Source organism: Chamaea fasciata, unplaced genomic scaffold (assembly GCF_029207755.1).
Source record: "Chamaea fasciata isolate MVZ Bird 193981 ecotype frontalis unplaced genomic scaffold, bChaFas1.0.hap1 SCAF_510, whole genome shotgun sequence".
NCBI lineage: Eukaryota > Metazoa > Chordata > Aves > Passeriformes > Sylviidae > Chamaea > Chamaea fasciata.
In genome coordinates, this window is record NW_027094595.1 from 18,602 (window position 1) to 31,893 (window position 13,292).

The 13,292-nt window shown below is 62.3% G+C and overlaps 2 protein-coding genes across 3 annotated transcripts; both read left to right on the forward strand.

The window, feature by feature from the left end:
- The first annotated feature begins 35 nt into the window (after positions 1-35).
- On the forward strand, positions 36-8,866 carry LOC136305596 (synapsin-1-like). The gene is made up of 13 exons (XM_066208890.1): positions 36-1,118; positions 1,891-1,948; positions 2,790-2,872; positions 3,607-3,760; positions 4,637-4,726; positions 5,095-5,157; positions 5,535-5,677; positions 6,118-6,186; positions 6,462-6,564; positions 7,244-7,381; positions 7,465-7,528; positions 7,802-8,621; positions 8,706-8,866. The coding sequence occupies exons 1-13, from the start codon at positions 961-963 to the stop codon at positions 8,779-8,781; spliced, it is 2,019 nt and encodes a 672-aa protein (XP_066064987.1). The 5' UTR covers positions 36-960; the 3' UTR covers positions 8,782-8,866.
- A 1,174-nt stretch (positions 8,867-10,040) lies between these two features.
- UXT (ubiquitously expressed prefoldin like chaperone) lies at positions 10,041-12,931 on the forward strand. Of its 2 annotated transcripts, none has more exons than XM_066208891.1 (6): positions 10,041-10,118; positions 10,590-10,683; positions 11,219-11,283; positions 11,619-11,726; positions 12,394-12,457; positions 12,536-12,931. In XM_066208891.1, the coding sequence occupies exons 1-6, from the start codon at positions 10,051-10,053 to the stop codon at positions 12,578-12,580; spliced, it is 444 nt and encodes a 147-aa protein (XP_066064988.1). In that variant the 5' UTR covers positions 10,041-10,050; the 3' UTR covers positions 12,581-12,931. The 2 variants fall into 2 exon arrangements, with proteins under 2 accessions (XP_066064988.1, XP_066064989.1); XM_066208892.1 differs by having other exon boundaries at positions 10,602-10,683.
- The last annotated feature ends 361 nt before the right edge of the window (positions 12,932-13,292 follow it).

Genomic DNA, 13,292 nt, shown 5'->3' on the forward strand with positions numbered 1-13,292 from the left:
TGAGCCCAGAACTTAGTGACGTCACCGACTCCACCCCTCCATGCCCCGCCCATTTCTGCAGAACCAGGGGTGTGGCTGGCGGTGACATCATAGGGGAGCCACGCCCGTCTCGCACGAGGCGTGGCCGGAAGTGACGCAGCGGGGGCGGGGCGGGGGCGGGGCCGGCCGGGGAGGATTTTGGGGCTCATCCCGCGGGTGCCTCAGCCCGGAGGGGTCCCCAGGGCCCCCCGCCCCCCCCCCCCGAGCCCCTATAGCCCCCATAGGCCCCCCCGGCAGCCGCCCCGGCCCTGCCCCCCATCCCCAGCCCCTATAGATCCTGCCCCTATAGATCCTGCCCCTATAGATCCTGCCCCTATAGATCCTGCCCCTACAGCCCCATCCCCTATAGCTCCATCCCCTATAGCCCCATCCCCTATAGATTCATCCCCTATAGATCCATCCCCTATAGATCCATCCCCTATAGATCCATCCCCTATAGCCCCCCATCCCCAGCCCCTATAGATCCTGCCCCTATAGCCCGAGCCCCATAACCCCCCCTCCCCTATAGCCCCCTCCCCTATAGAAGTCCCTCCCCTGTCGCTCGGCCCCACATCTATAGGATGCCCCCCCCTATAGCCCTGAACCCCCCCCGCCCCTAACCGCCCCCCCCCTCCCCCTCGCGAATTCCCTATAGGGGATTCCATAGGGGATCTATAGGGGAAACCCCTACAGGATCCACAGGGAATCTGTAGGGCATCCATAGGGAATCCACAGGTGGATCTATAGGAGATCCACAGGTGATTCCAGAGGGCATCCATAGGGCACCTATAGGGCATCTATAGGGCACCTATAGGGCATCTATAGGGGAATCCATAGGGAATCTATAGGGCATCCAGAGGGAATCCACAGGTCAGTCTATCGGGGATCCGCAGGGGATCCATAGGGGAATCCATAGGGGAATCCATAGGGGATCCATAGGGGATGGAGTTCCTGCGGCGCCGCCTGTCGGACGGGAATTTCCTGGCGGGGGGGATGGGCGGGGAGCCCCCCCCGGTGGGGGGAGGGGCGGGGAGACCCCCCCGGGCCGCCCCCCCCACGGCGCCGCTGCTGCTCGTCATCGCCCCCCCCAGCACGGACTGGTACGTACCGAGACCCCCCCCCAAAAAATCCCTGAGGGTGGGACCCCCCTAAACCCCCCACCCTGAGACCCCCCCCCAAAAAATCCCTGAGGGTGGGACCCCCCTAAACCCCCCACCCTGAGACCCCCCCCCAAAAAATCCCTGAGGGTGGGACCCCCCTAAACCCCCCACCCTGAGACCCCCCCCCAAAAAATCCCTGAGGGTGGGACCCCCCTAAACCCCCTCCCCCATCCTGGGACCCCCCCCCAAATTCCTGAGCGTGGGACCCCCCTAAACCCCCTCCCCCATCCTGGGACCCCCCCCCAAATTCCTGATTTTGCAGACCCCCCCCCCCCCCAAATTTCCCCACCCTGGGACCCCCAAATCTCCTCCGGGCCCCCCCGGCTCCTGGGGAGGGGGCGGGGTTTTTTTTGGGGGGGGGTAAATCAGATTTTTAGGGTCACCTGTGGAAGTTTGATTTTGGGGTGAGGGAGAATTTGGGGGGGGGGTTGGGAATTTTGGGGGGGGGATCCCTCCAATTCTGGAGGGGGGGGAATTTTTTGGGGGAGGGGTCTCTCCGATTTTGGGGATGGGAATTTTTTGGGGGGGGGGATAATTTTGGGGGTCTCTCCAATTTTTAGGGTGCGGAATTTTTTGGGCGGGGGTCTCTCCAATTTTGGGGATGGGAATTTGGGGGGGGGGGGGCGATAATTTTGGGGACCCCTCCAATTTTTTGGGCACGGAATTTTTTTGGGGGGAGGGGTCTCTCCAATTTTGGGATCCCCCCCTCCAGGGTCAAACCCTTCAAGGGCAAATCCGTGCACGGGGACGCCGAGCTCAGAGTGGAGCAGGTGAGTTTTGGGGACCCCCCCCCCTAAATTTTGGGATCCCCCCTAAAAATTTGGGACTTTTCCAATTTTGGGACTCCACCCCCTTAAAATTTTGGGGTCTCTCAATACTTTGGGGTTCCCTGAGAGGAATTTTGGGGTCCCTTGGATGAAGTTTTGGGGTTCCCCTGAGGGGAATTTTTTTGGGGGGGGGCCCCCGAAATCTTTCCTGGTCTCCAAAAATTCGAAGATTTTTGGGGTTCGGGTTGGTTTTGGGGAGGTTTGGGTCATTTGGGGTTGGGATTTCCCTGGAGTTTTTGGGGGCCCGTCCTAAATTTTGGGGTGCTCTGAACCTCCTGGCGCTCCCCAGATTTGGGATTTGTGTTTAGGGGGAATTTGGGGTCCCTTGAGGGGAATTTTGGGGGTCCCCGATGGAAAATTTTGGGATCCCCTTTAAGAGAAATTTTGGTTTCCCTTTGAGGGAAATTTTGGGGTGCCCTGAAATCTTTCCTTGTCTCCAGTCCCAGATTTTTCGGGATCCCCTGGAGGTTTTGGGCTCGGCATTCCTAAAACCTCCGCCCCAATTCGGGGGGTTCGGGACAGAATTTTTGGGTCGAACGAGCCAAAATTTTTGGGGGGGTTTCCTTCCTAAATTTTACAATCCTGAGAGATTTCCACCGCCCTCAATCTGAATTTTGACTCCAAAATCTTTTTGGTTTCGAACTCGATTTGGGGCTCCGGGTTTTGGGGTGGGATTGAGGGAGCCCGGGGAGGTTTTTTTGGGGGTTTTTTTTTTTGGGGGGGGGGTGGTGGCCCCAGGAGGAATTTTTTTGGGGGGTGGATTTTGGGGTGTCCCTCCCCCCAGGCGCAGTTCTCGGAGCTCTCCTTGGCCGCCTCCACCCACGGCGCCCTCAGCGTCACCATCGACGCCCCCCGGGGGGGCTCCAGGTGCGCTTTGGGGCAAAAAAAAAAGGATTTTATTGAAAAAACTTGGATTCACTCATCGCATTTAGATCCGAGATGAATCGCATTTTAGTATTTTATAATTAATTAATTATTAAGGTTAATTCCTGTATTAAGTTTCGGTGAAGCGTTGCTCAGTTAAATTGGATTTTTTTGGGGGAGGGGGGGGGTGGGGCGCGTGGTTTGGGATTTTTTTTGGAATTTTTTTTGAAATTTTTATTGGTATCGGGGGTTTGTTTGGTTTTTTTTTTTTTTTTTTGAGGAGGGATGTTTTTTTGGGATCTTGGGAAATCTTGGTCGGGTTTGGGTTTTTGGGGGGGAGGTTGGATTTTTTCGTTGTTGTTGTTTGGTTTGTTTTTTAATATTTTTTATTAGTAGTATTTTTTGGAAAAAAAATTAATACAGTTTTGAATTTTTTTTCGAAAATTTTTAATTTTTTGTTTTGTTTTGGGGTTTTGTTTTTTTTTTTTGCAATCTCGGGATTTTTTTTTAAAAATCCGGAAATTTATTTTTGGGGATTTTTTTTTTTTTTAAATCCTTGGAAAATTTTAATTTTATTTTTTTTCGATTTGGGGGTTGAATTTTGAGGCGGGTTGTCGGGATTCGGGGGGGATTTGGGGGTTTGGAAGGTCGGGATTTTTTTGGGGGGGGGGTGGGGGTTTATTGATTATTTTGGGGTGGGGGTTTATTGATTATTTTGGGGACCCCCCCCCCCCCAGGAGGGTGCGCCCCGATTTCGTGCTGGTGCGGGAGGAGCCGCAGGGCGGGGCGGGGGGCGCCCCCCGCAGGCTCCTGGCGGGACTGCACCTGGGGGGGGTCCCCAGCGCCGACCCCCTGCCCGCCCTGTACGGCTTCGCACACCCCCCCTGCCTGGTGAGCCACTGGGGGGACTGGGGGGACTGGGAGGGGACTGGGAGGGACTGGGAGGGACTGGGGGGAACTGGGAGGGGACTGGGAGGGACTGGGGGGGACTGGGAGGGGACTGGGGGGGACTGGGAGGGACTGGGGGGAACTGGGAGGGGACTGGGAGGGACTGGGGGGAACTGGGAGGGACTGGGGGGACTGGGAGGGGACTGGGAGGGACTGGGGGGGGGATTGGGGGGGACTGGGGGGACTGGGAGTGACTGGGAGGGGATTGGGAGGAGATTGGGAGGGGACTGGGGGGGACTGGGGGGGACTGGGAGTGACTGGGAGAGGATTGGGGGGGACTGGGGGGGACTGGGAGGGACTGGGAGAGGATTGGGGGAGACTGGGATTGGATTTGGGGTAACTGGGATGGACTGGGATGTGCTGGGAGGGTTTTGGGGGTCACTGGGAGGGATTGGGGGGGACTGGGAGTGACTGGGAGGGGACTGGGAGGGGATTGGGGGGGACTGGGAGTGACTGGGAGAGGATTGGGGGGGACTGGGAGGGACTGGGGGGGGACTGGGAGGGGATTGGGGGGGACTGGGGGGACTGGGAGGGGATTGGGAGGAGATTGGGAGAGGACTGGGGGGGACTGGGGGGGACTGGGAGTGACTGGGATGGACTGGGAGGGGATTGGGAGGGATTGGGGGGGACTGGGAGAGGGTTGGGGGAGACTGGGGGGGACTGGGGAGGCACTGGGATGGGATTTGGAGTAACTGGGATGGACTGGGAGGTGCTGGGAGGGTTTTGGGGGTCACTGGGAGGGACTGGGAGGTAACTGGGGAGCACTGGGAGCACTGGGCAGGGCGGTTCGCTGGCCTTTGACGTTCCCAGTGCTCCCAGTTTGCCCAGTTGGCTCGGCTGCAGCGGGAACTGGGCCATGAGGCCTTTCCACTGGTGCCACAGCGCTTCTGCAACCGGCCCCGGGGACTGGTGAGCACTGGGGGGACTGGGAGGGACTGGGGGGGGACTGGGAGGGACTGGGAGGGGACTGGGAGGGGCTGGGAGGGACTGGGGGGGACTGGGGGAACTGGGGGGACTGGGGAGACTGGGATCTACTTTGGGACAAGGGGGGGTGTCACTGGGGTCACTGGTCTCTCACTGGTGTTACTGGTGTTACTGGTGTCACCGGTGTGTCACTGGTGTGTCACTGGTGTTACTGGTGTTACTGGTGTTACTGGTCTCTCACTGGTGTCACCGGTGTGTCACTGGTCTCTCACTGGTGTTACTGGTGTCACCGGTGTGTCACTGGTGTGTCACTGGTGTGTCACTGGTGTCACCGGTGTCCCCTCTGTCCCCAGTTGACCTCTCCGACCTTCCCCATGTCGGTGACTCTCAGCCCCGCCCCCGCCGGGGTGGGACAGGTGAGACCCCGCCCCTCTCCAGCCCTGCCCCACCCACCAGGTGTATGGGGGGTGTGGCCTCTGGTGGGCGTCGGTCGGTATGGGTGGGGCTGTGTGGGCGTGGCTGTGTGGGCGTGGTTCAGTGTGTGGCTGTTCCTCTGGGCGTGGCTTTGTGAGGGCGTGGCCAAAGCGCTCTGGCTCTTCATTCGCGTGGCCAAACGGGGTGTGGTTTGCTGGGTGTGGCCATCAGGGCGTGGCTCTGGGCATATCTGTGGGCGGGGTTCTCCAGGACCTTGGGCGTGTCAGTGGGCGTGGTTCTGCAGGACGTCGGGTGTGTCAGTGGGCGTGTCAGTGGGCGTGTCAGTGGGCGTGTTTCCATCCGGCCCGTCTGTCCCCAGGTGCGCGTGGGGTCCCCGCAGGTGCTGGGGGCGGTGGCGGCCGCCATGGGCGGGGCCCGGGCGGGGGCGCTGCTGAGGGCGGAGCCCCCCGCGACACAGAAACTGCGCGTGCAGCGAATCGGGGACCAGTACCGGGCCCTGCGGTGAGACTGGGGGGACTGGGAGGACTGGGAGGGACTGGGAGGGACTGGGAGGGGCTGGGAGGGGACTGGGGGGGGACTGGGAGGGACTGGGGGGGACTGGGAGGGACTGGGGGGGACTGGGAGGACTGGGAGGGACTGGGAGGGGACTGGGGGGGACTGGGAGGGGACTGGGGGGGACTGGGAGGGGACTGGGGGGGACTGGGAGGGGACTGGGGGCACTGGGACTGGGAGGACTGGGAGGACTGGGAGGGACTGGGAGGGACTGGGAGGGGACTGGGGGGGACTGGGGGGGACTGGGAGGGACTGGGGGGGACTGGGAGGGACTGGGAGTGACTGGGAAGGTTCGTCCTGGGGGTGGGGCCTCATTGTTGGGGCGGGGTCTGGGAAGGGGCGTGGCCGGTGGTGTTTTGGTGACCCCGCTGACCCCGTGTCACCCCCAGGTGGTCCCTCGGGGGCGGGGACACTGCGGGGGAGGGGCCGCAGGTGGAGCCGGTCGCCCTCAGCCCTAGGTGAGTGCAGGGGGCGGGGCTTAAGAGGGGCGTGACTTTGGGAGGGGTGTGGTTATGCATCAAGGGGTTGGGCTAAGAGGGAAGAGGCGTGGTTTCAGCAGGAAGAGGCGTGGCTCTGAAAAGGTGTGGCTACAGTGAAAGGATCAGGGCTATGCATGAAGGGGAGTGGCTGTGTAGATGGGCGGGGCCACGGAAAGGGCTGTGGCCAATAATGATACCCGTGAGTGGGGTGGGGCTCCTTGTGGGCGTGGCCTCTGACCCCGCCCCTCCCGCAGGCACCGGGGCTGGGTGGACGCCTGCGCCGGCCTCTTCGGGGGCGTCGACATCTGCGGGGTGGAGGCGCTGCGGGGTCCTGACGGGCAGGAGCACATCGTGCAGGTAACACACACCTGGGCACACCTGGGGGGACCCGGGACACACCTGGACACGCCTGGGGCACCTGGGGAACACCTGGACACACCTGGACCTGCCTGTAGCACACCTGCAGGGACCTGGGACACACCTGGGGTACTCCTAGGGACACCTGGGGACACCTGGGGAACACCTGGGCACACCTGGACCTGCCTGTAGCACACCTGCAGGGACCTGGGGCACACCTGGGGTACTCCTAGGGACACCTGGGGACACCTGGGGAACACCTGGGGAACACCTGGGCACACCTGGACCTGCTTGTAGCACACCTGCAGGGACCTGGGACACACCTGGGGTACTCCTGGGGACACCTGGGGAACACCTGGGGAACACCTGGGCACACCTGGACCTGCCTGTAGCACACCTGCAGGGACCTGGGACACACCTGGGACACACCTGGACACACCTGGGGCACCTGGGGAACACCTGGACCTGCCTGTAGCACACCTGCAGGGACCTGGGACACACCTGGGGTACTCCTGGGGACACCTGGGGACACCTGGGGAACACCTGGACATGCCTGTAGCACACCTGCAGGGACCTGGGACACACCTGGGGTACTCCTGGGGACACCTGGGGAACACCTCAGGCACAGTTGGGGCCTACCTGGGCCCACCTGAGCCCCCCCACCTGTCCCCCCCCGCAGGTCCTGGGCTCGTGGCTGCCGTTGCTGGGCCCGGGCGCGGCCGAGGATCGCGGCCACATCGTGGAGCTGGTGCTGGAGCGGATGAGGGAGGAGCTGCCCCGCCCACGGAGCCCCTCCCCTGCCCGGCCCCTCCCACAGGTAACTGCCCCTCCCCCCCACACCCAGAACCCCCCCCGCCCCCAATCCCCAAATTTAACCACGCCCCCTTTCCTGCCCCACAGGCCTCGGCCACATCGGGGTCCCCCCGGCCGGGGACGCCCCCCCAGCAGAGACCCCAACCCCAGGGTGAGTGAACCCCCCTAAACCTGGATTCCCAAAATCCCCCAAAAATTCCTGGGAGCCCCTCAAAAACCCTGGGAGAGTCGGGAATTCTCTGAAACGGGGACCAAAAATAATTCGGAAATAGTTGAGCAATAATTCAAATCACCCACAATCTGGGGAGCCCCTCCCAGTCCCTCCTCCCCTGGGACACCCCAAAATTTGGGGGATTCCGCCCAAGATCGGGACATTTCCCCGCCTCAAGCCCCGCCCCCTCTCAGGTGTTTCTGTTCCCTCCAGGTGCGCCGCCGCCATCCGGCCCCGCTCAGCCACGCCCTTCGCCGCAGGGACAGCCACGCCCACAAATGGGTGGAGCTTCACCGCGGCCAGTCCAGCCCGGCCCTGCCCCACCTCGAGGCCCCTCCCAGCCCCGCCCACTCGGGGCACAACCCCGCCCCCAAAGCCCAGGGGCTACGCCCCAGCCCCGCCCGCAAAGCCCAGGGGCTACGCCCCAGCCCCGCCCCACCTCCCCGCAACCACGCCCACAAACTCCACCTGGCACTGTGCAGCCACGCCCGCAAACCCCACCCAGCTCCCCACAGCCACACCCACAAGCCCCACCTACTGCACAGCCCCGCCCACCTCTGGCTGCTGCAGCGTCTCAGCCACGCCCACCCACCCCACAAACCCGCCCACAAGCCCCGCCCACATCCCCGCAGCCCCGCCCACAAATCTCTCCCACCTCCCAACCTCGTCCTCAAGCCCCGCCCACAGCACAGCCCCGCCCTCAAGCCCCACCCACTTCTCAGCCCCGCCCACCAGGCCCGACGGTGTCCCCCCAGCCCAGGCAACAAGCCCCGCCCCCTTCACAGCCCCGCCCCCAGGCCCCACCCACCTCAGCCCCTCAACCCCGGCCCCCCGGCCCGGCTACATCACCCCAGCCCCGCCCCCAAGCCCCACCCACCTCTCCCCAGCCCCGCCTCCAGCGCTCCCCCTCCGTCCCCCAGCCCCGCCCCCAAGGCCCGCAAGCTCCTCCCACTACCCGCCAGCCCCGCCCCCAAGCCCCACCCATCGCCCCCAAACCCGCCCTGGCCCCCAAACCTGGAGCCCCGCCCCCCAGGTAAGTCGGGGGGGGGGGCTGTGGAGGGGAAGGGGGCGTGGCTTGTGCCCCGCCACGCCCCCCCTGAACCCCCAAATTCCGCAGCCCCGCCCCCGAGCAGGGCCCCCCCGAGAGCCTGCGGGCGCTGCGGCAGAGCTTCGCCAGCCTCTTCGCCGACTGAGGGGCGCCCCAAACACCGGGGGGACCCCAAACCTCCCCTGCCGGACCCCAAAGTACCCCGGGGTGCCCCACGATTCCCGGCGACAGCCCAAGATAACCCCCAAAGCACCCCGAGACCCATCCGGGGCGGGGGGCTGCATATCAAAACCCACCGGGGGACACCCCAAAGTATCTCGGGGACACCCCGAAACGCCGCCCGGGGTCAGTCTGAAATCCCCTGGGGAGCCCCAAATGTCACCCGGGAAACCCCAAAACCACAAAACACCCCCCGGGGAACCCCAAAACCCCCGGGGATCACCCCCAGACCCCTCAGACCCATTTTTGGGTGGGTCCAGCACCTGCCAAAACCCCCACGGAATCCACCCAGGACCCCCCAAATCCATCCTGGGGGAGGTTCCGGGTGTTCGGGAGCCCCCCCCAAATCCCCCCGCACCCCCCTCGCTCTGTGCTCAGCTTCCCCCCCCCCCCCCCTCCCCAAATTGGGGTGGGGGTCTCTCAATGTGCGCTGGTGTGTGTGTGTGTGTGTGTGTCAGCCCCGCCCCCCCGCTTGGCCGCGCCCCTCTGGATCACGCCCCCGCTTGGCCACGCCCCTCTGTGCCCCGCCCCTTTGGGGACAATAAATCCCTGAGCTGCTGTGGCTGTGTCTCCTTTTGGGGTGGGGGGAATGGGGCGCGTGGGACCCCAAAATTTGGGGAGGGGTCTTGGGAAAGGGGGGGGATCTTTGCCAGGAAAGGGGCGGGGGTCGCCACAACCCGAGGAACGGTGGCCACAGAGCCTGAGGGAGATTTTGGGGGCTGGGGGAGGCACCTGGGACACACCCGGGGTCTCCAAAATAAACACACCAAAAAAATTCCGAATAAATCCGGGCATCCCCCTTTTGCTAAAAGCATCGAAATCTTCCCTAAAGTGGGACTCGAAAAGCTCAAGGATTCGCCCCAAAACTCCCGAGGTTTGGCTCCTCGAAATTTCGCTCCTCAAGTGCTGAGAATCCCAAAATCGGGGAGGAAAATGATCGGAGACACCCCAAATTTGGGGAGCCCCTCCCATAGTAACGGCGCCGCTGTCCCGGGGTGCGCTCGGTGCCCCGGAGGGCAGCGTGAGGCCAGGGCAGTGCCGAGGGCCCGGCGGGGATGTCGCGACAGGCGATAGGCGGGGGAGGGGAGGGAAAAACGAAACCTAGACCTCCCGCTCGCCAGGGGGCGCGCCATAGTCGCGGTGATGACGCGCTTCCGGTCTCCCCCCGGCGCGCCGTAATGACGTCAGAAGCGGCATGGCGGCGGCGGAGAAGGCGCAGCGCTACGAGGCGTTCGTCAGCGACGTGCTGCAGCGCGACCTGAGGTGGGTGACGTCATGTCGCGACTCCTGCCCGGGCCCTCTCCCCTTTCAGCGCTCGGGCCACGCCATCATAAACGCGTGGCGTGGCCACGCCCATTTCACCGTTGAGGTCACGCCCCTTTTATGACCACGCTCCTCCGCCTCAACCTAATAAACGCGTGTGTGTGAACACGCCCATTCACTCTCGAGACCACGCCCCCTTCACGGCCACGCCCCTCAGCATCGCACCCTAGTTATGACCACGTGCATTAAAACGTGAGGCCACGCCCACTAAGCTTTGTGATGACGCCCTTTTTGCCCCGCCCCTTACGAGGCCCCGCCTCCACTCCGTGACGTGTCCATTGCCATTTACCCCGAGACCACGCCCTTCTATTGGCCCCGCCCTTCTTAGCCGCCACGCCTAATAGCCAACCAATCCACGCGCCCTCCCGTGGCCCCGCCCCCCTTTGGCGAGGCCACGCCCCCGCCCACCAGCGCCCCCCGCAGGCGGGTGCAGGAGCAGCGCGACGCCGTCCTGGAGCAGCAGGCGCAGGTGCTGCAGCTTCGCTCCGCCCTCACCCGCCTCCAGGTGCGCGGGGGGCGTGGCCTCGAGGGCGTGGTTTGGGGAGGGGCGGGGCGTATCCAGGGAGGGGCTAGGAGGGAAATTGGGGGATCTGGAGGGGGTTTGGGGGGGATTTGGGGGGCTCTTGCGTTGGGTTTGGGGGTTTTGGGGGTGTTTTGGGGGGTAATCGGGTTCTCACGGGCAGTTTCGGGGGGATTTGGGGGGATTCAGGGGGTAATTGGGGGTCTCTGGGGAGATTTGGGGGATCTGCACTGGATTTCGGGGGATTTGGGGGGTAGTTGGGTGTCTCATGGGGGGGTTGTGGGGAATTGGGGGGATTTGGGGGGATTCAGGAAGTATTTGGGGCTATTTTGGGGGGGTTGTGGGAGATTTTTGGGGCGTTGGGAGGGGTTGGGGGGTCTCATGGCAGCGTTTGGGGGTTTTTTGGGGGGGTCTTCATTGGTTTGGGGGGTCTGGGGGAGATTTGGGGTCCCTGGGGGGGTTTTTTGGGGGGTTCTCCATGTTACATCTGGGGTCTCCGGGGGGGTTTTGGGGTCCCCAGGACGCCGACGCCCCCCTGCACACCCAGGTGGATCTCGGCTGCAATTTCTTCGTCAGCGCCGAAGTGTGAGTGAGGCTGGCACCCCCAAAAACCTCCTCAGACCCCCCCCCCCCCAAAAAAAACCATTCCAGGGACCCCAAAACTGCCCTGAGTGACCCCAAAACTCCCCAGGACCGGCCTGGGCACCTTTGGGACCTCAACCTCGTTGTAGAATTGTCCAAAATAACTCAAAGTAACGACAAGATAACCACTAATAATGACCCAAAATTCCCTTCGAGGTCTCGTAACCCCCCTGAGACCCCACAAATCCCCCAAATTTGCTGCCCCAGGACCCCCATGACCCCCGGGACACCCCATAGACCCCCTGGGGGTCTCTCCTGAGCCCCTTTTCCCCCCCCAGCCCGGACCCCCGGCGCGTTTTCGTGGCTCTGGGCTTCGGGTTCTTCGCGGAGCTGACGCTGCCTGAGGCCCTTCGGCACCTGGAGCGCCGCAATTCCCTCCTGCAGAGGTGAGACACGCCCCGGACACGCCCCCCCGGACACGCCCATCACCCTTGGATACGCCCCTTGGTGCTGGACATTGGCCCAGGGTCATACTGCCTTTGCCACGCCCCCATGGTACAGGCCACACCCCTTTTTCATCCAGGGCTTGCCTAATCCTCTCAGGACATGCCCCTTTGTTAAAGCCACGCCCCCATGCTCTCAGACCACGCCTGTTTAGTGAGGTCACACCCCTATGCTCACTGGCCACGCCTCTTTCTTGATATCACGCCCATTGAGGCCACGCCCCCATGCCACACCCTATCGCATCTGTCTCTGGGGTGGGAGGAGGCATCCACGCCCCATTGGACCACACCGACATAGGCCACACCCCCTTTTCACTTCCCTGCAGCCATATGAGGCTCCAGGTGGGCAGGTCACGACCCCTCAGCCACGCCCACACCATAAAAGGAGATCACGTCTCTACCCCATGACCAAAAAAGGAGTGCCACTCATCCAGGCCACGCCCGTTCCATTAAAGGAAGGCGCTCCCCATTTCTATGACCATAAAAGGCATGACCGCACCCTGCCAATCATCCGGCCACACCCATTCAGGAGACTCCACCTTTCCATCATCCCTCCTGCTGTGCCCCCGCCCATCTAAGCCCCGCCCACTTAATAACCGCCCCTTTTCAGGCTCAGCGATTCCCTGACCCGCGACGGGGCCAAGATCCGCGCCCACATCCGGCTGGTGCTGGAGGTAACCCCGCCCCTTTACCTGGCCACGCCCCCTCACCTGCGGGCCACGCCCCCAACGCTCTGCCCCTCCCTCTCCCAGGGCCTGCGGGAGCTGCAGGGGCTGCAGGACCCCCCCGAGCCCTGAGGGACACCTGGGAGTAAACCTGGAGTCACGTGGAGGGGTTGACACCTGGGAGTAACCCGGGTGTAAACCTGGAGTAAAAGCGGCTCGGTTTTAATTCTTGGAGTAACCTTTGCGTAAAGCTGGAGTGACGTGGAGGGTTTTTTTTTACGTCTTGGTGTAAGCTGTGTGTAACCCTGGAATGAAGCCCGGGGTTTTTTTACACCTTGGAGTGATGTGCGTGTAAAGCTGGAGTAACGCGGAGGTTTTACACCTTGGAGCAATCTATGTGTAAAGCTGGAATAAAAATGGAGGTTTTTGATCCCTTGGAGTCACCTGTGTGTAAAGCCGGAATAAATGGAATTTTTTTTAACACCTTGGAGTAACGTGTGTGTACACCTGGGAGTAAAGTGGGGAGTTTTTTTACACCTTGGAGTCACCTGTGTGTAAAGCTGGAATAAAACGGAGGTTTGTTTATTTTTTTTTTACGCTTTGGAGCGACGCGTGAGTCACTCTGGGATCGACTGGAATTTTTTCAACCCTTGGGGTTCCGCGTGCGTAAAGCCGGAGTAACGTGGAGTTTTTTTACGCCTCGGAGTAACCTTTGTGTAACCCTGGAACGAAGGGGAGCTTTTCCATTTTGAAAGGTTTTCCCTGATCTATTTTTGACCACCTCAGGTCCCCCTTTAGGGGTGCACGCTTCCCACAGACGCTCCAATGCCAGGACAGCGAGCAC

Excerpts from the sequence above, each read along its gene's own strand:
- LOC136305596 (XM_066208890.1), top strand. The coding sequence starts at position 961 with ATGGAGTTCCTGCGGCGCCGCCTGTCGGACGGGAATTTCCTGGCGGGG. Across the intron at positions 1,949-2,789 it reads CCGAGCTCAGAGTGGAGCAG|GCGCAGTTCTCGGAGCTCTC; the intron begins GTGAGTTTTGGG and ends CCCTCCCCCCAG. Across the intron at positions 4,727-5,094 it reads GCAACCGGCCCCGGGGACTG|TTGACCTCTCCGACCTTCCC; the intron begins GTGAGCACTGGG and ends CTCTGTCCCCAG.
- UXT (XM_066208891.1), top strand. The coding sequence starts at position 10,051 with ATGGCGGCGGCGGAGAAGGCGCAGCGCTACGAGGCGTTCGTCAGCGAC. Across the intron at positions 10,684-11,218 it reads CCGCCCTCACCCGCCTCCAG|GACGCCGACGCCCCCCTGCA; the intron begins GTGCGCGGGGGG and ends TGGGGTCCCCAG. Across the intron at positions 12,458-12,535 it reads ACATCCGGCTGGTGCTGGAG|GGCCTGCGGGAGCTGCAGGG; the intron begins GTAACCCCGCCC and ends TCCCTCTCCCAG.